Source organism: Emys orbicularis, chromosome 15 (genome assembly GCF_028017835.1).
Source record: "Emys orbicularis isolate rEmyOrb1 chromosome 15, rEmyOrb1.hap1, whole genome shotgun sequence".
NCBI lineage: Eukaryota > Metazoa > Chordata > Testudines > Emydidae > Emys > Emys orbicularis.
The window spans coordinates 10,674,883-10,699,045 of NC_088697.1; the positions used below are offsets into that span (position 1 = coordinate 10,674,883).

At 51.7% G+C, this 24,163-nt stretch overlaps 1 protein-coding gene across 1 annotated transcript in view; it reads left to right on the forward strand.

The window, feature by feature from the left end:
• The first annotated feature begins 1,619 nt into the window (after window positions 1-1,619).
• Window positions 1,620-24,163, forward strand: part of LOC135889554 (zinc finger protein 300-like) — a 47,811-nt gene continuing 25,267 nt past the window's right edge. Inside the window, exons 1-4 of the mRNA XM_065417415.1 lie at window positions 1,620-1,793; window positions 2,223-2,349; window positions 17,707-17,811; window positions 18,435-19,186. Coding sequence (XP_065273487.1) covers window positions 1,620-1,793; window positions 2,223-2,349; window positions 17,707-17,811; window positions 18,435-19,186 — 1,158 coding nt within the window. The remainder of the gene's footprint in view (window positions 1,794-2,222; window positions 2,350-17,706; window positions 17,812-18,434; window positions 19,187-24,163) is intronic.

Genomic DNA, 24,163 nt, shown 5'->3' on the forward strand with positions numbered 1-24,163 from the left:
GACTGCCTTTCAGGTTGCACTACAGCCAGACTGGGTTGGCTGCCCCTAGGCCACTTCCTCCCTTCCCCTCAGGGTGTACCTGGGTCAGCAGTGGTCCGCCGTCTCCTCGGGACAGGTAGCCAACGGCAGCTCCCCCGATTCCTTCGAGAGGAGGACATCTGTGTCCCTCGCTGTCTCAGCTCCAACTGAGCTAGGGGCTCCGCCTTTTATACTTCCTGTGCCATCTATCCACTTCCAGCGGGAAGGGCGAGGCGGGTCTGGCTCTGCCCACCTGGGTACAGAGTGTGGTTCTTCCCCTTCCGGGTCAGGGGGAGGCCACTTCTCCTCACTACAGTGGCTGTGTACAGAGCCGTGAGCACAGGCATGTACCTGACGCAGTGCACCCCCACCCCCGACACCTGCCCATTTTGCGTTGTGAGAGCCCCTGACACTCGCCTATCTGGAATGCGCCAGGTTGCAGCCCCTATTCCGGCTCCTCCAGAACCTCCTTTTGAAATTCTGGATGCACCTTTCCCCACATCTTTTCCTACACTCACCTGTCCATGGCCCCACGAAGTCGCGAGACCTCCTCGTCAGCCTCCTCCTGGCGCGGGCCAAAGTGGCCATCTACAATACCAGGAGGATGCTGGACGAGGAGGTGCCTATTCTGTTCCTCCCTTGTCTCACCTATCCGGGCAGAGTTCCTCTGGGCGGCATCCACTGGCTCACTAGACAGTTTGAGGAGCAGTGGGTGCTGTCCGGGATTGTCTGCTTGGTGTCCCCCGCCGCTCCCAATGGATCCCCAATTTTGAACCTATGACCCCCTCTCCTGGCCCTGTTATTCCTTAGTTGTTCCCCATATTCTGTTGGGTCCCGGGTCCAGTGGCTCCTCCCACAAGGCTGGAATGCCCGGAATTGAGTAAGGCCTCATTACACAGACCTATGAGGTTTGGAGGTAGAAATGCCCCAATTTTGTGGAACAGGAAACAATCCACCTAGATGGGGCTGGGAAAATGGACCAGACTCCCAGTGCTGGAGCTTGACCTGATTCACCAGCAACTGCTGTGAGATATGAAGGGGGAATCCAGCGGTGAGGCTTAGGGGAGGTGCCTCTCCCTTCAGATCCAGTTCTTCACAACGATGAGGGTGTTGGGCTTCCTACCGGGGAGCTCTCCCTGGACCTTGCTGGGGGCTCCATCTCCTGTATCAGTCTGTGGCTAGTCACTGGCGAGCCCTTGTGGTCGAGGATGATCTTCCACAGGTTTTATTTTTCGTGGGTCCTTCAGTGACTGAGGAGTCCGATCCTTGAGCCACAGGCTCATTGGCAGACGTTGCAGGTGATGTTGGAAGACACGGTCGGGCCACGATTGCTGCGTGACCATCATCTTTCCTTTCTTTTCTGGCGTCTTTCTGCGACCAGGGCAAGGTGATTGTCCTCCAATGTGGACGTTCCCTCTCTGACGAGTCTTCGCCAGTTATCCCTGTCCTGGGCTGCTGTCTCCCAGTGTGTGGTGTCAATGTCACGTTTCTTGCTCTTTGTCTTCAGGGTGTCTTTAAAGTGTTTCTTTTGGCCTCCCCGTTTCCTTTCTCCCTTGGTGAGTTGGGCGTAGAGCAGTTGGTCTGGTGAGCGTACATCGGCCATGCACACCCAGTGCCCGCTCCACCTCAGCTGGTGCTGGAGAATAGGGGCCTCAACACTGAAGATGTTGGCCTCTGTGAGGACACTGACATTAGTTCAGCGATCCTCCCGCTTTGTTGAAGATCTTCCTAAGGAAGTGCTGGTGCTGGTGTTCCGGGTTTTTCAGGTGTTTTCTGTAGGTCACCCACGTCTCACAGCCGGAGAGGAGAGTTGGGATTAGCACCGTTTTATAAACTAAACATCTAGTGTGTGTTCTGGTGATGTGATTGTTGAACGCCTGGCGAGACAGTCTGCCAAAGGCAAAGCTGGCACAGCGGATTCTGTGCTGAATCTCAACATCTTTGTCTGTCCTCTGTGAGAGATGGCTGCCAAGACAGGCAAAGTCTGTGGTTAGTAGCTGTGTGATGAATGTGCTGGGAGAGACAAGGGGCTCTCTCTTTGTCCCCTCACCCTGGTGTTTCCTGGATGCTCTGAGCGGGGTGAGGTGGGACTCTGTTGATGGGAAGCCATCCAGAGCTTCCTTTTGATTGGCTCCTCTCCCCCACAAATAGTGGGGCTGTGAGTGGGGCAGCAGTTACTGAGTGTTGGAGTCTTGCTCTTTCAGGCACCAGTGACCTTCGAGGACGTGGCTGTCTATTTCACCAGGGAAGAGGGGGCTCTGCTGGACCCCGCTCAGAGAGCCCTCTACGGAGACGTCATGCAGGAGAACTACGAGAATGTGACCTCGCTGGGTAAGGATTCCCGTCCCCTCGGTTATTAGAAGAGGAAGTGACTAGTTAAGGTTCACGTCACCCCCAGAATGCCACCTCTCCTCTGCCCTGTCTCAGCATCACCCCACATGCCAGTGACACACACACCAGCGCTCTGCCCTCCCCTGCTCCAGGACACTCGGGGAGAAGAGCACATGGACAGTTTAGCACAGTGGTCACCAACCGGCCGATGGCGATCTCCGGCAGTGCAGTGGAGCTGCCGCTAAGGCAGGCTACCTGCCTGCCCCGGCCCCACGCTGCTCCTGGACATGGCCAGCGCTGCTCAGGGGAGCAGGGGGCAGGGAGTAGGGGTCTCCCTCTTTGCCCTGCTCCTGCCTGCAAGCACCACCCCCACAGCTCCCATTGGCTGGGAACGGGGAGCTGTGGCCAATGGGAGCTGCGGGGGAGGTGCTTGCAGAGAGGGGCAGCACGCGCAGCCACATGCCCTCCATCCCTCCCCCCCAGGGGCCGCAGGGGCACGTTAGCCCCTTCCGGGAGCAGCGTGGGGCCAGGGTAGGCAGGGAGCCTGCCTTAGCGGCAGCCAAGCTGCACCACCAACCGGGAGCCGCTGGAGGTAAATGCTGCCTGGCAGGAGGCCACATCCCAACCCCCAGCTCTGAGCCCCCTCCCAGAGCCAGCACCCCACACCCCCTCCTGCACCCTGAACCTCCTCGTGCACCCCAGCCCTGAGTCCCCTCCCAGAGCGAGCACCCCGTACCCGCTCCTGCACTCCGAACCCCCTCCTGTACCCCAAGCCCCAGCCCTGAGCCTCCTCCCAGAGCCAGCACCCCATACCCCCTCCTGCACCCCAAGCCCCAGCCCTGATCCTCCTCCTGTAGCCAGCATCCCAACTGCCCTTCTGCACTCTAACCCTGAGCCCTCTCCCTGACCCAGCATCCCATACTCCCTCCTGCACCCCAAACCCCTTTTTGCACCCCAAGCCCCAGCCTTGAGCCCCCTCCCAGAGCCAGCACCCTGTACCCCTTCCTGCACCCCAACACTCTGCCCCCTCCTGGAGCCTCCTCCTGCACCCAAACTCTCCCCAAGAGTTTGCACCCCTAAACCCCGTCGTGCACTCAACCCCCTGCCTCAGGCTCAGCCCAGAGGCCCCTCCGACACTGCAAACCCCTCGGCCCCAGCCCAGAGCCCGCATCCCCTCCCAAACCCCAAACCCCTGCCCCAGCCTGGTGACAATGAGTGCGTGAGGGTGGGGGAGAGCAAGCGACGGGGGGGGGGGATGGAGTGGGCGGGCTTTGGGGATCGGGCGGGGTAGATCCTGGGTTGCCCTTAAATTCAAAAAGTGAATTTGGGCATAAAAAGTTTGGAGACCACTGGTTTAGCACAATGTCAGATATCTCCTATTTGCTAAGGTATAACTAGGGTTTGGGTCCCGCATAATCAACAGCCCTACCCATGGACTTCACTCACACACTGATCCTACTCCACACAAACCAGCTCCAGCTTGCAAACTGATCCCACTCCCTTACCCTCACTGTGAGGATTTCTTCTGAGTCGTTGTCTTCACTTGCCCCTCACTGAGCCCTGGAGATCACTAGCGTGTATCCCACCAGAGTGCTGACAATCCTCAGGGCAAGAACTCCCCCTTGTGCGCTTTTACTGACACAGCCTACAACACTAAGCACTGACATGGGGCAGACTCGGTCCCTCAGGGTTCACCTGCACCTCTCTGCATACCACGGTCACAGCTCTACCAGGCTGCTCCAACTGCTCCCTCCACCATCCGATTACAGCTATAGCTGACCCAGGGCACACAGCTGGAGGGCATGCTGGTATTCTAGTCTGTAGAGCACAACGCAAACAATGGCACGTCCTTAGTCCTTCCTCATATCTGTTATAGGTGTTGTTTTAGTACTTCTTATCTATTACAGATTCAGAGATTTTTAAGCTCAGAAGGGATGATTTGGTCACCTAGTCTGATCTCCTGCATCACACAGACTGTAGAATTTCCTTCGGTTACTGCTGTACTGCGTTGAACACCTTGTGTTTGAAGACTTGAATAGATGGAGAATATCCCAGTTCCTAGGGTAGTTTGTTAATCTTTACACCACCCGTAGAGAACCATTCCCAGTGGCTCTTACCAGCTGCAGGGATGGGGATGGGAGCAGAGTTAAAGTGGCAATGCAGGGATGGTGTGTACATTTATTGTTCATTTTCTGGTTTGCAGAGGTTTAAGTTTAGCAACCGACCATACGGTGACAGGCAGGAGACAGCACTGGGCACCCTTAGGTCTGCAGTAAAGTAGTTTCTGGGCATTTAGTTTGCTTCATCTTTGTAGTGGACTTTTTGCCACTATAACTGTTTCTACACTCATCCTTTTGCAAGTATAGCTGTGTGTGTGTGCGGGGGGGGGGGGGGGGAGGGGCATAGGCGCCGACTCCACGGGTGCTCCAGGGCTGGAGTACCCACAGAAAAAAAAAAAGTGGGTGCTCAGCACGCACCGGTGGCCCCACCGATCAGCAATAAGCAGAGCCCATCAAGGGGATCTGCGTCTGCGTGAGGCTTTGAAAACCAGCAATGAGCCAAAGTAATGTGACGCTTATCTGGGTTGGTCCTTACCAAACTATCCCCTCCATTGCATTTTCTCCCCTTTAAACTCCACCCCACCATGACAAATGAATAAAGGGCCTTTTTCCTCAATCCGTTTTGTTTTATTATGCACACAGACACTAAGGAAAAGTAAGATAACCTTGGGCATAAAGGCTGATAACATTGTGAGGAGAGAAACAAGGAAAGCTTGTTTGCAGATGCAGTACAATAACCATCAAAGGTCTGGGAATCATAGGACTGGAAGGGACCCTGAGAGGTCACCTAGTCCAGTCCCCTGCACTCATGGCAGGACTGAGTATTATCTAGACCATCCCTTGAGAGGTGTTTGTCTAACCTGGTCTTCAAACCTCCAATGATGGAGATTCTACAATCTCCCTGGGCAATTTATTCCAGTGCTTAACCACCCTGACAGTTAGGAAGTTTTTCCTAATGTTCAGCCTAAACCTCCCTTGCTGCAATTTAAGCCCATTGCTTCTTGTCCTATCCTCAGAGGTTAAGAAAAACAATTGTTCTCTCTCCTCCTTGTAACAAACTTTTACGTACTTGAAAACTGTTATCGTGTCCCCTCTCAGTTGTCTTTTCTCCAGACTAAACAAACCAAATTTTTTCAATCTTCCCTCATAAGTCATGTTTTCTAGACCTTTAATTATTTTTGTTGCTCTTCTCTGGACTTTCTCCAATTTGTCCACATCTTTCCTGAAATGTGGCGCCCAGAACTGGACACAATACTCCAGTTGAGGCCTAATCAGTGCGGAGTAGAGCAGAATTACTTCTCGTATCTTGCTTACAATACTCCTGCTAATATATCCCAGAATGATGTTTGCCTTTTTTTGTAACAGTGTTACACTATTGACTCATATTTAGCTTGTGGTCCACTATGACCCCCAGATCCCTTTCTGCAGTGCTCCTTCCTAGGCAGTCATTTCCCATGTTGTATGTGTGCAACTGATTGTTCCTTCCTAAGTGGAGTACTTTGCATTTGTCCGTATTGAATTTCATCCTGTTTACTTCAGACCATTTCTCCAGTTTGTCCAGGTCATTTTGAATTATAATCCTATCCTCCAAAGCACTTGCAACCCCTCCCAGTTTGGTATCCTCCGCAAACTTTATAAGTGTACTTTCTATGCCATTATCTAAACCATTGATGAAGATATTGAACAGAACCAGAACCAGAACTGATCCCTGGGGACCCCACTTGTTATGCCCTTCCAGCATGTCTGTGAACCACTGACACTACTCTCTGGGAACGGTTTTCCAACCAGTTTTGCACCGACCTTACAGTAGCTCCATCTAGGTTGTGTTCCACTAGTTTGTTTATGAGAAGGTCATGTGAGACAGTATTAAAAGCCTTACTAAAATCAAGATGTACCACATCTACTGCTTCCCCCCTATCCACAAGGCTTGTTACCCTGTCAAAGAAAGCTATCCGGTTGTTTGACACGATTTGTTCTAAACAAATCCATGCTGACTGTTACTTACCATCCTATTATCTTCTAGATGTTTGCAAATTGATTGCTTAATTATTTGCTCCATTATCTTTCTGGGTAAAGAAGTTAAGCTGACACAGTCTATAATTTCCCCGGTTGTCCTTATTTCCTTTTTTATAGATTGGCACTATATTTGCCCTTTTCCAGTCTTCTGGAATCTCTCCCATCTTCCATGATTTCTCAAAGATAATTGCTAATGGCTCAGATATCTCCTCAGTCAGCTCCTTTATTGTTCTAGGATGCATTTCATCAGGCCCTGGTGACTTGAAGACATCTAATTTATCTAAGTAATTTTTAACTTGTTCTATCCCTATTTTAGCCTCCTATGATCCTACCTCATTTTCACTGGCATTCACTATGTTAGACGACCAATCACCACCAACCTTCTTGGTGAAATCCGAAACAACGAAGTCATTAAGCACCTCTGCCATTTCCACTTTTTCTGTTAGTTTTTCCCCATCATGGATTAATGGTCCTACCTGTCCTTTGTCTTCCTCTTGCTTCTGATGTATTTGTAGAATGTTTTCTTGTTACCCTTTATGTCTCTGGCTAGTTTGATCTCGTTTTGTGCCTTGGCCTTTCTAATTTTGTTCCTACATACTTGTGTTATTTGTTTATATTCATTTGACCTAGTTTCCACTTTTTTTAGGACTCTTTTTTTTTTTTTGATTTTCAGATAATTGAAAATTTCCTGGGTTAAGCCAGGATGGTCTCTTGCCATCTATCCTATCGTTTCTACGCAGAATGGGCACCTTCTCTTCCTTGTACCCTCCCCTAGTGTTGAGTGCAAGGGATAGCGAACTTCCCCCACTCCTGTCTCATAGACTGTGGGAGGAGTATTAAGAACTGGTCGATGCTGGCAGGCAGTTCTGCATAGGTTGCAGAGTGACTCTAGCATCCAACTGCCTTTCTTGAAGCTCAACCAGACGCCTCAACATGTCCGATTGGTCCTTTATAATCCGCAGCATCTCATTCTGCATGGCACATTCCTGTTCCCAGCATGCTCGCCTGTCCATGTCCAGTTTCTCAGGGAGTGTAATCCTCTATGCTCTGAGCTCTGTCTCAGCTGTCCCGCAGGCATGCGATAACTTGATGAACATGTCCTCCCAAGTCTTCTTTTTCTGCCCTCTAATCTGGGAAAGTCTCTGTCCCGGTGTGGAGGATGCACCGCAGGACAAGGTTTCCACTGCAAGGTATGCAAAGCACAAGGGAAGCACTGACAGTGCCTACATTGTTTCTGGTGCAAGGTTGGGTTGTTGTTTTTTAAAGCATCCCCCAATATACACTTCACTATAAGCTACAACGTATTCACAATGCCTAGTTATTGCAAGAGTCGGTTTGCTGCTCCAGCCGTGGTGAGTATGGCCATGAAGCATGGGCGCAGGTCTTGTGCTACTACTTCTGTAAAGACATCATCGGGAGCACAGCTGGGCACTTGAGAAATACTCCCTTTCCCCTCGCAACCTGGACCATGTAAAGCTCCTCTTTCTTACAAAGGCGGCACCAAGTGGGGGAGGAGGCACACTCAGGAAGCCCTCCCCCCACCCTTTTTTTCAATGCTGCTTGCAATACACGGTGATCCTTTCCAACCACAGCCATGGTACGTTAGGGAAAGCGTGGCTGTGGGACCTGGATTTCACCAAACGGGAGGTGGATTATTTGTTGATTTTTTTGTGGTTTAAGGACCAGCATGAAAACTTCCCCCAGGTGACCCTATGCGATATCAATCTCCTGAGCGGAACAGAGGCAGCCAGGGAGCAGATGCTGAAAGCATCTGGGTACAGACTTGGTCCTTATACTGAGTGCTGCAATGATGCCAGCAGAGTTAATACGGGAGTGGCACGGGAAAGTATTCTACCGTGGTGCAAGAAATAAGGCAGCCCTTCCCAGAAACCTTCTGCAAAGGATTGCAGAGTTACCTCCATGAAAGCGCCCTAGAAATCTCCATGGAGGATTCCCAGGCCATCCCTGTGCACATAAACAGTCTTTTTCTGAGAGCACCGTCTGCGTAACTGGTGTGGCCACCGGGAAGCAGATACCCACTACACCTCCTCTTTTCTTCACGTTAAACATCAAATACAATAGCATGTAACCCCTTCAGTTTGATTGGAAATGTGTACTCACCAGAGGCGCCTTCCCTGGCATCATGCTCGGCTGCTACCTGGTCCTGTGAAGGAATGGGTTCCAGAGTTAAAAACAGTGCTTGTCTCTTGGGGAGAATGGATCCACCGCTCGTCTGTCTCCCATTCTTCTCCTCAACAGTGTCCTCATTGTTGCCCAAGGTAGCCCAGGACTCCTGGGAGGTAATTAACAGGAAATGAAAATTCAAAAGTTCCTGGGGCTTTAACGGGAGCGGCTGCTTGTTGTGTACCTGGCTGATGTGCTATGGAGTTGAAAATGCTCTCCAGAGCGGTCACAGCGCAGCACTGTGGGACACCTCCTGGAGGCCAATTCATTCAAATTACACAATGCAGTGTCTACACTATCCCCATGTCCACCAGTGTATGTTGAATCAAGTGCTACGCCTCTCTCAGAGGTGGAGTACAGAAGTTGACTTTACAGGCGACATAGGTCTGAGGAAGGGACTCGGTCGTATAGACACATACATTATTAGATCAAATTAACAGGGCTTCTGTCGACCTAAGTTTGTAGTGTAGACCAGGCCTGAGTGTCTCCTTGGGAAATCCTGTCCCTGTTCCACTGGACGCTCACAATACTCACAGATTCACAGCTATACCAGTTTCCCAGTTACATTTCCAATCACCACTCTGATTAACATCTATCTCTTAAGTGCTAGTGTGGACATAGGCTTTATTGGTAAAGCTTTTGTCAGTCAGGGTGTGAAAAAAAAACACCAACATAAGTTTCACTGACAAAAGCGCCGGTGTGGACAGCGCTATGTCGGCAGGAGACGCTCGTGGGAGGTTGAATGATGTCGATGGGAGAGCTATCTCCCGTTGGCATAGAGCGGCTAGATGGGAGACTTTCAAGTGACGCAGCTGAGTGGTGCAGCTGTGCTGCTATACAGTCTGTCGTGGACAGTGTTTGGTCCTGCTAGTGAAGGCAGGGGACTGGACTCGGTGACCTTTCAAGGTCCCTTCCAGTTATATGAGATCGCTATAGCTCCATATTAAAAATAAGTGTAGACTTAGTCTAAGGCAGGCCTGCACAACACGCGGCCCGCGTGGGCCCACTGTGCGGCCCGCGGGCAAGCGGTGGGGGGCGGTTTCCGGGTTCACCCCCTGCCCGGGGGGCCCGACCTCACAGCCCCGCGCGCCGCGCTCTGACTGCCCTGACAGTCAGAAGCGCGGCTGCCGGGTTCGCCCCCTGCCGGCGGGGGGGGGGGGGGGGGGGGGGGCGACCTCAGCCCCGCGCGCCGCGCTCTGACTGCCCTGACAGTCAGAAGCGCGGCTGCCGGGTTCGCCCCCTGCCGGCGGGGGGGGGGGCGACCTCAGCCCCGCGCGCCGCGCTCTGACTGCCCTGACAGTCAGAAGCGCGGGGCAGGGGGCGAACCCGGCAGCCGCGCTTCTGAGGTCGCCCCCCCCCCGCGCGCCGCGCTCTGACTGCCCTGACAGTCAGAAGCGCGGCTGCCGGGTTCGCCCCCTGCCCCGCGCTTCTGACTGTCAGGGCAGTCAGAGCGCGGCGCGCGGGGCTGTGAGGTCGGCCCCCCGGGCAGGGGGTGAACTCGGAAACTGCCCCCCACCGCGGGCTGTGAGGTCGGCCCCCCCCCCCCCCGGCACACGCGTCGCCATCTCCCGCGCCTCCTGCCTGGCGTCCAGCGTCACATCCGGGGCTGCTGAGGCGGGAAGCGCTGGCTGGGCACAAGGCAGACCTGGTAAGTCCGAGCGAGGGGGGAGGCATCCGGCCTGGGCTCTAGCCGCAGCTCACAGGGGCTGGGGTCAGGGGGATGTCCGGGTCAGGGGGATGTCCAGCTCAGAGGGGCTGGGCTCAGAGCTAGGGGTCAGGGCTGCGGGGGGATGGGGTCGGGGGGGGGTGTCTGGCTCAGAGGGGCTGTGCTCAGAGCTGGGGGTCAGGGCTGCTGGGGGATGGGGTCGGGGGGTGCTTAGCTCAGAGGGGCTGGGCTCGGAGCTAGGGGTCAGGGCTGCGGGGGGATGGGGTCGGGGGGTGCTTAGCTCAGAGGGGCTGGGCTCGGAGCTAGGGGTCAGGGCTGCGGGGGGATGGGGTCGGGGGGTGTCTGGCTCAGAGGGGCTGTGCTCGGAGCTGGGCGTCAGGGCTGCGGGGGGATGGGGTTGGGGGGTGCTTAGCTCAGAGGGGCTGGGCTCGGAGCTAGGGGTCAGGGCTGTGGGGAGATGGGGTCGGGGGGGTGTCTGGCTCAGAGGGGCTGTGCTCGGAGCTGGGGGTCAGGGCTGCTGGGGGATGGGGTCGGGGGGTGCTTAGCTCAGAGGGGCTGGGCTCGGAGCTAGGGGTCAGGGCTGTGGGGAGATGGGGTCGGGGGGGTGTCTGGCTCAGAGGGGCTGTGCTCGGAGCTGGGGGTCAGGGCTGCTGGGGGATGGGGTCGGGGGGTGCTTAGCTCAGAGGGGCTGTGCTCGGAGCTGGGGGTCAGGGCTGCTGGGGGATGGGGTCGGGGGGTGCTTAGCTCAGAGGGGCTGGGCTCGGAGCTAGGGGTCAGGGCTGTGGGGAGATGGGGTCGGGGGGGTGTCTGGCTCAGAGGGGCTGTGCTCGGAGCTGGGGGTCAGGGCTGCTGGGGGATGGGGTCGGGGGGTGCTTAGCTCAGAGGGGCTGGGCTCGGAGCTAGGGGTCAGGGCTGTGGGGAGATGGGGTCGGGGGGGTGTCTGGCTCAGAGGGGCTGTGCTCGGAGCTGGGGGTCAGGGCTGCTGGGGGATGGGGTCGGGGGGTGCTTAGCTCAGAGGGGCTGGGCTCAGAGCTAGGGGTCAGGGCTGGGGGGGGGGCTGGGGTCAGGGGGTGTCAGGCTCAGAGGGGCTGGCGGTCAGGGGGGTGTCCGGCTCAGAGGGGCTGGACTCAGAGCTGGGGGTCAGGGCTGCTGGGGGATGGAGTCGGGGGCTGCTCAGCTCACAGGGGCTGTGCTCGGAGCTGGGGGTCAGGGCTGGGGGGGATGCCCAGCTCAGAGAGCCTTACCATGCTGCTAACCCCCGCCTCCCCCGTCTCCCAGAGCCCCAGCGCGCCGCGTCCAGGAGCGGCCCTGGACAGCGCTGCAGCGGCCTGGCTCCAGCGGGACGTGAGCTCCCGCTGCTCGGCTGCAGCTCGCAGCCCCGCCCTCTTACCACACGGCTCTGAGCGGGAGGAGCTCAGGCCTCTCTGGAGCAGCGCCGCTGCAGCGCTGTCCAGGGCTGCTCCTGGACGCGGCGCTAGGATGACCAGACGTCCCGATTTTATCGGGACTGTCCTGATATTTGCTTGTTTGTCCCGCGTCCTGAACGATGTTTGGTCGGGACACTGGACAAACAAACAATTCTGCCCTCTGCTCCGGCGCACAGGCGGAGCCCGGAGGGGCTCTCACCCCCCCCCCGCCCCACTCCGCCTCCTCCTTCCCCCATTGGATCTCTCCCCAAATCCCTGCCCCCAGCCCCGCCCCCTCACTGCCCCATTGGATCCCGAGCCGGGCCTGGGGAGGAGATGCCCCTGTGCAGCAGCCTGGGCACACGGGCCATGGCCAGCCGGGGCCGGGAGCGCTGCAGTGCAGCGCGGCGGCTGCTCCAGCCCTGCAGCCCACGGGGCAGCACGGTGCGTCCGGGGGCAGCGCGGAGCGGGCAGGGCCCGGGTGGGCGGCGCGGCCCGGGGGTGTGGGCCACCCATCAGAGACACGCGGCGGAGAGGGGCTGCCGGGGCGAGACTTGTCCCAGGCGGGGCGGCCGGCGTACAGGGGCGAGGAGCCGGTCAGGGTCCCCCAAACCGATAAACTTCCCCGCCGCTGCCGGGGAGCCCCGCACCTCTCCCACTCGGCTGCGCTCCAGCGGGCCGGGGGGCCAGAGGCTCCGCGGGGAAGGCAGCTAATGCCCCTGGACCCTGCGAAACTTTTTTTTTTTCCCCTCCGCCTCCATTTTTTTTGCCCCCCCCCCCCCGCGCGTCCCGATATTTCATCCCTGTGATCTGGTCACCCTATGCGGCGCACTGAGGCACCGGGGGATGGGGGAAGGCGAAGGCAGAGGCGGGGTGGAGCCTCCAACATTCTCATGGGGGATCCTGCGGGGCCTGGGGCAAATTGCCCCACTTGCCCCCCCCCTCCGGGCGGCCCTGTGTGTGTGTGTGTGTGTGTTGCACCTGCCCTGCCCCGACTGCTGCCCCCTTCCCTGGTCCAGGGACCTTACCCCTCCCTGGACCCTATCACATTGCTCCCCACCCCCCCAGGCTCCCTGCAGCCCCTGTGTTTGTCTGTTGGACAGTCACATCCAATCCCTTCACACTGCCCCCCTTTCCTCTCCCTGGCTTAGTTCATAGCCCCAGAAAATCCCTTCAAACTGTGCCCATTTCCCCCTCCCCTTATTTCATGGGGGGATGACGAACTGAGAGGGTGGGTGGGCAGGTAGTGGCGGCAAGGCTTTATACTTGGGGGGAGGTGAGGAGGCGAGCGGCGAGTCGGTGGCTGGAAGGAGGCATCCATTTTCAGTATTTTAATTTTTGGTACTGCTGTGTGCAGTAATATAGTGACCCCTGGGGATTAAAGAGGGGTGTAATGGTGGGGCTGAGCAGGGAGGGGGCGGGTCCTATTCTACTGCTGTGATCTGGTTACCCTATGCGCACCGTTTCTTTCCCCCTCTACAGGCTTCCACACACTGTCAGTGCCTTGCTAGTGTGCCACGCACCGTGAGAGATCTCTTCTCTTTGTGTGTGACTGAGTGTTTTCCTTGTGTGTGAATTTATTCAACAAAATCTTGAGCTTCATAATGGCTACCATGAGTGAAAAGAAAAAGAGAAAAATAGAATCAGAGCACAGAGTTTTCAACACTGAATGGACAAATAAATACTTATGTACTGTTTCCAAAGACAAAATACTGTGCCTTGTGTGTCGCAAAACGTTAGCCGTTCCGAAAGAATACAACCTTCGGCGGCACTTTGAAACTAAACATCCCAATCTCACCAAATTGAACCCAAATGAAAAAATAATTAAAGCAGCCAGTTTAGTGAAAAACCTTAGTGGAGAACAGCAAATTTTCAAGAAAGTGAGCACTGAGAATGATACAGTTACTAAAGTAAGCTTTCAAATTTCTAAGGAAATTGCTGCTGCTGGGAAATGCTTCACAGAAGGCGAGTTTTTAAAAAAGGGTATGTTGATTGCTGTATCTGAGTTATGTCCAGAAAAGAGGGGAATATTTGAGAATGTCAGTCTATCACGCATGACTGTACAGAGAAGAATAGCTGACATTTCTACTAATCTAAGTGATCAGTTAAAGCAGAGAGTCAGTGAATTCTGCTTTTACTCCCTAGCTATGGATGAAAGCACCGATTTAAAAGACACCGCCCAACTTCTTATTTTTATTAGAGGTATTGATAAAAACTTTGAAATTACTGAAGAACTTGTTGGCATGTGCTCCATGATGGGTCGCACAACTGGAAAAGATATCTCCAGTGAAGTGATAAAGTGCATGAATGATAAGTTGGGAGTAGATTTCACAAACTTGGTGGCCATTTGTACTGATGGTGCTCCAGCTATGTGTGGAAAAAATGTTGGAGCAGTTACTCTTCTTGAAGAATTTATCGGGAGACAAATAACCAAACATCACTGCATTATACATCAGCAGGTTTTGTGTAGCAAAGTCTTAAAATTTGAGCATGTAATGTCAGTGGTAGTTTCCATTGTAAACCTCATCCGTTCTAGAGGACTAAAACATAGGACATTTCGAGCCTTTCTTGAAGGGGAAGACGCCGAGTGCAGCGACTTAATCTACCATACGGAAGTGAGGTGGTTGAGTCGAGGAAGAGTGCTCCAGCGTTTCGTTGCTTTGAAAGAGGAGATAGCAAAATTCCTAGAAAATGGGCCAATAAAATTCCCGGAGCTTGAAAATGAGTCCTGGAATCAAGATCTCTTTTTCTTTTGTGACATTACAGCACACCTGAATGATCTCAACATTCAACTTCAGGGAAAAAATCAACTTATATTTCAAATGTGTGCAGCAGTGAAAGCTTTCAAAATGAAATTGAAACTTTTCAGAAGTCAGCTGTCAAAAGGTGAAATGTGTCACTTTCCCACTTGTGCACAGCGTATCCCTCAGAACAAACACGCCGAATTAGGAGAAAAATACGCAAAGCACATCAATCTTTTGATTGAAGAATTTGACAGAAGACTTACTTTGTCTAAAGATGATGACATCCAGTTGAAGCTGATTGAAGATCCCTTTTCTGTGGATCCAGAGGAAGTGACACAAGATTTGCAGTTGGAGGTTATTGAACTTCAATGTTCAGCAGTTTACCGAAATAAGCACAGAGAAAGCAGCCTGTGGGACTTCTACAAAAGTCTGGACGATGAAAAATACAAGAATCTTATTGAAGTTGCACTGAAAACGTTCAGCATTTTTGGAAGCACTTACATATGTGAACAAACATTTTCCATCATGAACATGAATAAAAACAAGCAACGTTCTTCTCTGACTGACGACCATTTGGAAGACATTATGAAAATATCCACTTCAAATATGACCCCTGAATATGACAAGCTTGTTGCCGAAAAGAGATGTAATATCTCTCATTAAATTTGCAAGATAATTATGAAAAGTACAAATGTTTTCTTTCAATGGAACAGGTGTTTTTCATTTTTCCATGATTCATAAAAAAAATTAAAATAATTTAAAAAATTGTTTGCTTTAATTGAAAAATTCTTAATAAAGTATCACACTCTCTCCCCCCCCCCCAAAAAACCCCCTTCCTTTTTGGCCCACAGCTGTTTCGGCAGGGCGGCGCTGGGGAAGGAGGGTTTGTTTCCGCGGTGAGGGCGGCGCTGGGGTGGGGGATGTGTTTCGGGGGGTGTAGCAGGGTGGTTACCCCGCTCCTGCCCTGAAGGGCTTAAAACAGCCTTGGGGGAGGGCTGTGGCAGGGGAAAAGCTGAGCTGATTGGGGAAGCCGCTTCAGCTGGGCCATGCCACAATCAGGCCCCAGCTGGCCTGTATAAAAAGGCTGTGAGCCAGAGGAAGTCTCTCTCTGCTTGTAGAGAGAGAAGGGTCTGGCTGCTAGGGAGTTGAGCAGGGTACTGGGAGTGGAGCAGGGCTGGGGAAGGCTAGAGGAGCTGGGGAACTCCAGCCTGGAAAACCCCCAAGCTGCGGACCTAGCTAAGGGCCTAAGACCAGTACCAGGGCTGCAGAGGGGCAGCCCAGCTATAGAGGGAGGCAGCAGGTCCAAACCCAACCTTGCCTGTGATGAGTGGCTGATATACCCCAGGACGCGGGGGCTAGTTAGTGACTGGCAGTAGCCTTATACTGAGGTGAGGTGGGGATTAGAGGATTGGGGGTTCCCCAGCGAGAGGAGACCAAGAGCCAGAGTGTGGGGGTATTGCCAGGGAGCAGCACCCCAGATCAAAGGGCACCAGGGTCCAGGAGGGACACAGAGCCAGCGGCAGTGGGACACCGGCCTGCAGAGGTCGCTCCAACGGCTGGATGAGCTAATTCCCGAGAAGACCAGCAGGAGGCGCCGCCGGGGTGAGTCCTGCTTGCTTACACGGGGGCTGGGCGGCACTGGGGGGGGGAGATGGGGTTCGGCGGGGCTGGGTGGCGCTGGGGGGGGGGGGGCGTTTCAGTACGGCCGGGGGGTTTCGGCCCTCGGCTATTTTCTTTGGAGTAATATGGCCCTCGCCGCTTTACGAGTTGTGCAGGCCTGGTCTAAGGTGTGATTAGACTGAAAACAAATAAAGGTTTATTTAATAATGTCTAGTGATTCAAGTGATAAGAAGTATTGGGGGAAAATAGTTACACATCAAGTACAATCAGAGCCCTCTGTCTAGATCCTAGACGTACAAAACTGGAGCCTTTCGTATGTTCTACAACAATGCTCACGCAAAGTCCTTCCAGCGTTTTACAGCCGGGCTGGGCTGTGATCTTCTGGAAGATGCAGGGTGTACCTCTGTACAGCCAAATAGACCTCCACATGCCATGAACTGACCTCATAAACAGGACCCTGTTGTTTATTATTTTGTGTATATTTCCTCTCTTATATTGCTTTGCTGTGAGAACAGCCACTCCTGGCCAGTTAACACACTGTGTGCAGCACGTAACTCGCTCTCAGCCGCACAGGGTTGAGTGCTGCTAGTCAACCGCTCATGAATTACACCACAGGAGAACACCTGCAAATTCTCTAGTCCCAGACTTTCCCCATGGCACTCTCCAGCACGTTATTAAACAATACAAGGTTGTATAAAGTCTGTCACTTCATCAGTGGAAAATGACATGCACCAGGCTTGTTATCCCAAGTGGAGTTTCTCACACACTTTAATCCAAACACGCTAGTTCTAGGAAACAATAAAATAACTTCATTAACTACAGAAAGAAAAGATTTTAGGTGACTACAAGTAATGAGGCATAAAAGTCAGAATTGGTTACCAAAGAAATAAAAGATAAAATACTAACTTCTAACTTAAGCTAAAACAGATTCACAGTGAATGTCTTTCTCTCACTATATGCTGTGACAAACTGGGGTTCCTTTCAGCCGGGACCCTGCCTCCCCAATTTCAGTTCTTCAGGAGTAGTTGTGATTAGCAGAGAGAAAAGGGGAGAGAGAGTCTCAAGCATTTTCCCCACCTCTTCTTCTTATTCAGTCCTTTGTGCTAGAAACATCCTCATTTTTCAGCTGAGTCATGGTGACGGGCTGTCTGTTGTGGATCTGAGCATCAAGCCATCCTTGTGATGGAATGTAAATGTCTAGTTCACACCTTCCCCCTGCTGGAGAACGGCCATTTAACCAGGTGATAGCTTTGCTGTCTCTGAGGAACTGGTCTCTGGCTGTTCTGCAGAATTCTAGCATTTTTTCAGAAACATCATACAGTAAAATCTCATATGTTTACAGACACAGTGTTGCTACACATATTTTAACAGGACAGTAAAGTTCAACATATATTCAGTTTCCAAATTCTGCCTGACAAGGCAGACTTTGCAAAAGAGTGACTATACGGTTACAGACTGTCACAGTGTCTGTCTGTGTGTGCTCCCAGCATATATGTGAGTAATTCAATCCTTCATAAGCAGAGTGTTTTGCACCTTTCAGAACCTGGGGAGGAGGCCCTGGGATTTCACGGGTTTACTAAGCACCGAGTTAAATTCGTCATTTTTTATGACAAAGTCTTAGGAATTCACCTGATCTCATTTGTTTTCTTTCATCTGAGCAGTTTCCAAACCTGATGTGATCTCCCAGCTGGAACAAGGGGAAGAGCCGTGGGTCCCAGACGTCCAGGGTTCAGGGGAAAGAGAGATCCTGAGACGTCCCTGCACAGGTGAGGAAACATTAAACTAACTCCGAATCTGTAAGTGCCTGATGGAAAAATCTGGTATACCTTACAAAGACCTTGGGAGCTCTCTGAGTTCAGGAGGATAGTCCCCAGCAGGTGTTGTATCCTCAGGGCATATATAGCTTATGGCTTTCTACAGATCCTGACACATGTCAGTAGCTTCCCACCTTCCCACTGATTCTTTGGATTTGATACGAAGGCAGAATTGTTCCCCTCCTCTCTCCCCTTTTGGGGAAGAGTTAGGGGAATTCACTTCCTGGTTTTTGACATCTCTCCAGCACTTCTTTTGGTTTGCTCTTCCCTTTTCCATCCCTGTTTGAGGTTTCTCTCTCTGTCCCAGCAGGTGAGGCGATGGTGAGTGAGAATGAGGAGCACAAGTCTCAGCAGGAAGATGCTGCGCAAGTTGCACCACACAGAATATTATCGAAAATAACCAAAGGGAACATGTCCAGGAATCATGAGCAGGGAAAAATCTGTGAGATTCAGCACAGGCCAGAGAGAGAGCAGGGAGACCAGCCAGGGGAGAAATTTAATAAAATTATTTCCTGTCAGGGAACTCACAGGGACCTCAAAGAAACCACAACCCAACAGAGAATCCTGATGGGAAGGAGGAAAAAAAAAATACACGGTGTGTGGGAAAAACTTCAATGACGGCTCAGCCCTTATTAAACATCAGAGAATTCACGCAGCTGCGAAACCCGATGAATGGTGGGAGCGTGGGAAAAGCTTCACGGAGAGCTCAGAACTTACTGCACATCAGAGAATCCACACATGGGAGAGGCCCTATGAATGCAGTGAGTGCAGGAAAACCTTCACTCAGCGCTCACACCTCATTAGACATCAGAGAATTCACACGGGAGAAAAACGTTATAAATGCTCTGAGTGTGGGAAAACCTTCCCTTCCAGCTCAAGCCTTGTTAAACATCAGAGAATCCACATGGGGGAGAGGCCCTATGAATGCTCTGAGTGTGCAAAAACCTTCACTCACTGCTCACACCTCAAGACACATCAGAGAATTCACACGGGAGAGAGAGCCTATGAATGCTCTGAGTGTGGGAAAACCTTCCCTTCCAGCTCAAGCCTTGTTAAACATCAGAGAATCCACACCGGGGAGAGGCCCTATGAATGCAGTGAGTGCGGGAAAACCTTCACTCACACCTCATACCTCGCTAGACATCAGAGAATGCACACAGGAGAGAGTCCCTATAAATGTTGTGAGTGTGGGAAATCCTTCAGTTGCCGCTCACACCTCATTATACATCAGAGACTCCACACAGGGGAAGGCCCCATAAATGCTGTGAGTGTGGGAAAAGCTTCACTGAGAGCTCAAACATTGCTCAACATCAGAGACTCCACACACGTGAGAAACCCTATAAATGCAGTGAGTGTGGGGAAAGCTTCAATGAGAGCTCAACCTTGTCAGACATCAAAGAGCCCACAAGGGGGAGCGGCCCTATGAATGCTGTGAGTGTGGGGAAAGCTCCACTCGGCGCTCAGCCCTTAACTATCATCAGAGAATCTCCAAGGGAGCTAAACACCATAAAAACCTCTAGGGCCATCCCAACATTTGTTCTTTCATACTTTTGCTAATTCCCACGTAGTAACCTTTAAAGCTGTTTGAACCAGTTGCATCAGTGTTATCCCTCAGCTTGTCCAGGCGAGTTGCCCATTTTTGTCCTTTGCAGCTCTCCCTTTTCTGGGGTGGACACGATTGTCCTTTCTATCCACTCCATTGTCCCATGAGTAATGGGAGTTTGTCTCTCCTTCCACCAAACAAGGAGCATCACATTTATACCCTTCCTCTTATTGCACTGTTGTTTTTAGAGTCACCAGTGATACAGACTGTATCATTCTCAGTTGTTCTCACCTTGCTCTGGAGTGTGCTCTACGGCATTTTTGGACCTTTTTTTTCATTTATGATATATTTAAATACAATGAAGAGAAGCAGGGGCAGGAAAAAATTGTCATTTCAGCCTCAGTGACATTGGAAGGAGATGGGGTGACTTAGCGGTTTCTTCTTTCCCCATCACCCCAGAACTGTTTCCTTCTGTCTGAGCCAGGCAGAGTTTATCTTCTTCACATTCTATCCCTCCACCTGTCAGAGTGTCATGTGATGCAGTGCTCTCAGCTGTCTGTGCTTGGAGATGACGCTTTGACTTGTTTAATCCTATAGCAGAGTCACTATGACTGGAGATGAAAGAGTCAAAGACCTGCAAGGGGAATTCAAATGGATCCCGAATGCAGTGTCATGATTTTTGGAGTTTGAATTCCAGTTTCCATCTATTGGCAAAGCCACTTGGGGTGTTTTTCTCCCATGAGGACGTTGGATTGCTAAAACATTTGTAACTAATGTAATTCAATAATGAGACCGTGCTGAGTGAAGCAGGTTTGAATGGATCAGAGGAGAATGTGATGGGAGAATCTATTGTCCTAATTCTGATTCATCAGATGTAACCTGCTCTGGAATTTCACTTGACTCTTTCATTTTCATGTAGTCTATCTCTTTGTGAGGTGGGTGTGACACTATGCCCCATATTCTTCATAGAAATATTGTTATAATTATAGCATATCTAAGATGCATTTTATGCAAGGTGGGTCATGTGAGGTATTATTGGAAAGGTTGTGATTAATTGAATGTGATTATCCTATGTATGCATGTATCCTTTTTGTATCTAAAGTTAGGAATATTGACTACACATCTGTACTACAAAAGTGTTTGCACCTCGGGAATGCCCACCAGACAGAATGCAATCAGTCTGGATCGGCCATTAGGGAGAACAATTGGTCTTTGAAGATGCTAATCTCCCACCTTTCTGAGAAGCTTTTCTGGGATGCCACAAACAACCTCCGACTCATGGCTGCTTTGACACTGCAGGGTCATCTGATCACGTCACCTGGTACTGGACTCCATGATAGAATACCAGTATTTTTTCCACTGAGGGGGGAAACCACACTCAAAAACAAAGGGTTCCCGCCCTATGTAAAACCTATTTAAGGCTGGGGAGTGGCTTAATCAGTGTTGATTCTTCACTGAATCCCCGCCCAGGGTGACTGTTGGAAACATCTAAGAAACAAAGACCCAGGGGGCAGGGGGAAGAAGGACTGAGCCCAGGCTGGGAAGGTGTCTGGCCTGTGAAAGAAATACCTGGAGTTTTAAGCTGCAAGCAAGAGCAGTTTGTTTTCAAGAAACTCTGCAACCTGCTTAAAACAACATTTAGAGTGAGAAATTACCACTTGTAGCCAGTTTCTTTAGTGTATTAATCTTAGTTTGTGTGCTCGTTTTATTTGCTCAGTAAACTAATTTGATCTGTTTGCTAACCCTTATAATCACTTAAAATCTATCTTTTGTAGTTAATGAACTTGTTTTGTTTTCTCTAAACCCAGTTTGTGGAATTCATAGCTGGGGGGTGTAAAAAGCTGTGCATATCTCCCTCCACACTGAGGGAGGGATCAAATTTCAGTAGCTTACACTGGACAGTGCAAGACAATACGATTTTGGGTTTGCACTCCAGAGAGGGGTGTGCACTTGAGTTCCTTGGCTGAAGCCTTCCCGTGCAGAGCTGATTTCAGTGTCTTTCTGCAGCTGGGTGTGCCCCTACCTGTGTGTGCTGGAGGAGGCTTGAGGGCCTGGCTCAGCAGGACGGTGTAAGGGAGCCCAGGCTGGTGGAAAAGGCGGGCTCAGTGGTATCCCAGTATATCAGGTGGCACCGTCACAGTGGGTTTCTCTCTTTCCTAAAGGCTGTTTGGTCACCCAATTGGATATTAATTTAGTTTGACAGCATGTAACTCAGATTTATTGGCGACATCGAGACATTTTGCTAAAGTCATTGTTTCTTGCTTTAGCTTTGCTTCCCCCCCCCCCCATTCCTCCATGATGGGGTGGAGAAAGTTCAAGTGCAGTTCTGTCAACAGGAGAGAACTCTCCAATTTACTGGCCATGCTAACAAAGAAAGAGTAGTGATTAAAATCTCCACTGGGAAATGGTGAACAACAGCAGAACCCCAACTAACTGGAGGAAGTGCAGATGTTCACAGTGGAGTTCAATTGTTTAAGTCCATATTCTCTCAATGGTCTGAGGAGGGAATTCCACCCTAAGTGATTTTGAACTAGGCAAAATGCCCATGTATTTGGTTCCCAAAGCATGTGTAACCCAGGCCCTACAGAAGATCTTCTCTAGCTAATCCTTTGGTATGGGAAGTGCTGCCCTTTATGATGCAGACGTTGAGGAAATAAAAGTGTTTTTTTGTTTTGTTGAATTTATCCTTTGTAGGCGCTACAAATGTGTATAAAATGAAATCAGTGTTGAAAATGAAATAGTTTAAGAAAAATAGCTATTTTTTAATAGAAACTCCAGCTCTGGTAACTTAGGGTATGTCTACACTACGAGAGTAGTTCGATTTTACTTAAAGCGAATTTGTGGAACCGATATTACAAAGTCGAATGTGTGTATCCACACTAAGGACAGTAATTCGACTTTGTGAGTCCACACTAACGGGGCAAGCGTCGACACTGGAAGCGGTGCACTGTGGGCAGCTATCCCACAGTTCCCGCAGTCCCCGCTGCCCATTGGAATTCTGGGTCGAGCCCCCAATGCCTGATGGGGCAAAAAATGTGTCGAGGGTGGTTTTGGGTAACTGTCGTCATTCAACCCTCACTCCCGCCCTCCCTCCGTGAAAGCGCCGGCGGGCAATCAGTTCACGTACTTTTCTGGTGATTGACAGCGCAGACGCCACAGCACCGCGAGCATGGAGCCCACTGCGATCATCGCTGCAGTTATGGCCATTGTCAACACCTCGTGCCTTATCATCCACCTTTTCCAGAGGCAGATGCTGAGAAATTGGGCGAGGAGGCTACGGCAGCGCGGTGAGGACATGAAGTCTGAGAGTGGCACAGACCTCTCACAAAGCACGGGACCCCGCGCCTTGCACATCATGGTGGCAATGGGTCATGTTGATGCTGTGGAACGGCGATTCTGGGCCCAGGAAACAAGCACGGATTGGTGGGACCGCATAGTGCTGCAGGTCTGGGATGAATCACAGTGGCTGCGAAACTTTCGGATGCGTAAGGGAACTTTCCTGGAACTTTGTGAGTTGCTGTCCCCTGCCCTGAAGCGCAAGGACACCCGGATGCGAGCAGCCCTGAGTGTCCAGAAGTGAGTGGCCATAGCCCTCTGGAAGCTTGCAATGCCAGAAAGCTACCGGTCAGTCGCGAATCAATTTGGAGTGGGCAAATCTACCGTGGGGGTTGCCGTGATGCAAGTAGCCAACGCAATCGTTGAGCTACTGCTCTCAAAGGTAGTGACCCTGGGAAACGTGCAGGTGATCATAGATGGCTTAGCTGCGATGGGATTCCCAAACTGCAGTGGGGCTATAGATGGAACTCACATCCCTATCCTGGGACCGGAGCACCAGGCCAGCCAGTACATTAACCGAAAGGGCTACTTTTCAAAGGTGCTGCAAGCACTGGTGGACCATAGGGGACGTTTTACCAACATCAACGTCGGATGGCCGGGCAAGGTTCATGACGCTCGTGTTTTCAGGAACTCTGGTCTGTTTAGACGGCTGCAGGAAGGTATTTACTTCCCGGACCACAAAATAACTGTTGGGGATGTGGAGATGCCTATAGTGATCCTCGGGGACCCAGCCTACCCGCTAATGCCCTGGCTCATGAAGCCCTATACAGGCGCCCTGGACAGTGAAAAAGAACTCTTCAACTACCGTCTGAGCAAGTGCAGAATGGTGGTGGAGTGTGCTTTTGGACGTCTCAAGGGGAGATGGAGAAGCTTACTGACTCGCTCTGATCTCAGCGAAACCAATATCCCCATTGTTATTGCAGCTTGCTGTGTGCTCCACAATCTCTGTGAGAGCAAGGGGGAGACGTTTATGGTGGGGTGGGAGGTTGAGGAAAATCGCCTTGCTGCTGATTACGCCCAGCCAGACAGCCGGGTGATTAGAAGAGCCAGTGGGACGCGCTGTGCATCCAGGAAGCTTTGAAAGCTAGGTTCCAGAGTGACCAGGGTAACCTGTGACTATTACGTTTGTTTAAACAGAAGCTGAGCCTGCCCCCGTTTCTTTACCCAGTTAATGTTGACTATCCTCTCCAGTTACCAACCCCCTTGCCCCCCTTCCAACACACCTTTAAAAATAAAATAAATGAAACTTTGTTCATTAACACCGTTTTCTTTATTAAGGATTTCGCGGTAAAGGGTTGAAACTGGGACGCAGACTGTGGTGGGGAGGCCGGTTACAGATCCCCTGCTGCGTGGCTCTGTCATCCAGGCTAAGGACCGCTGCATAAGATCTGTAACCACCCTCCCCCGCCACAAACTCACATAGCC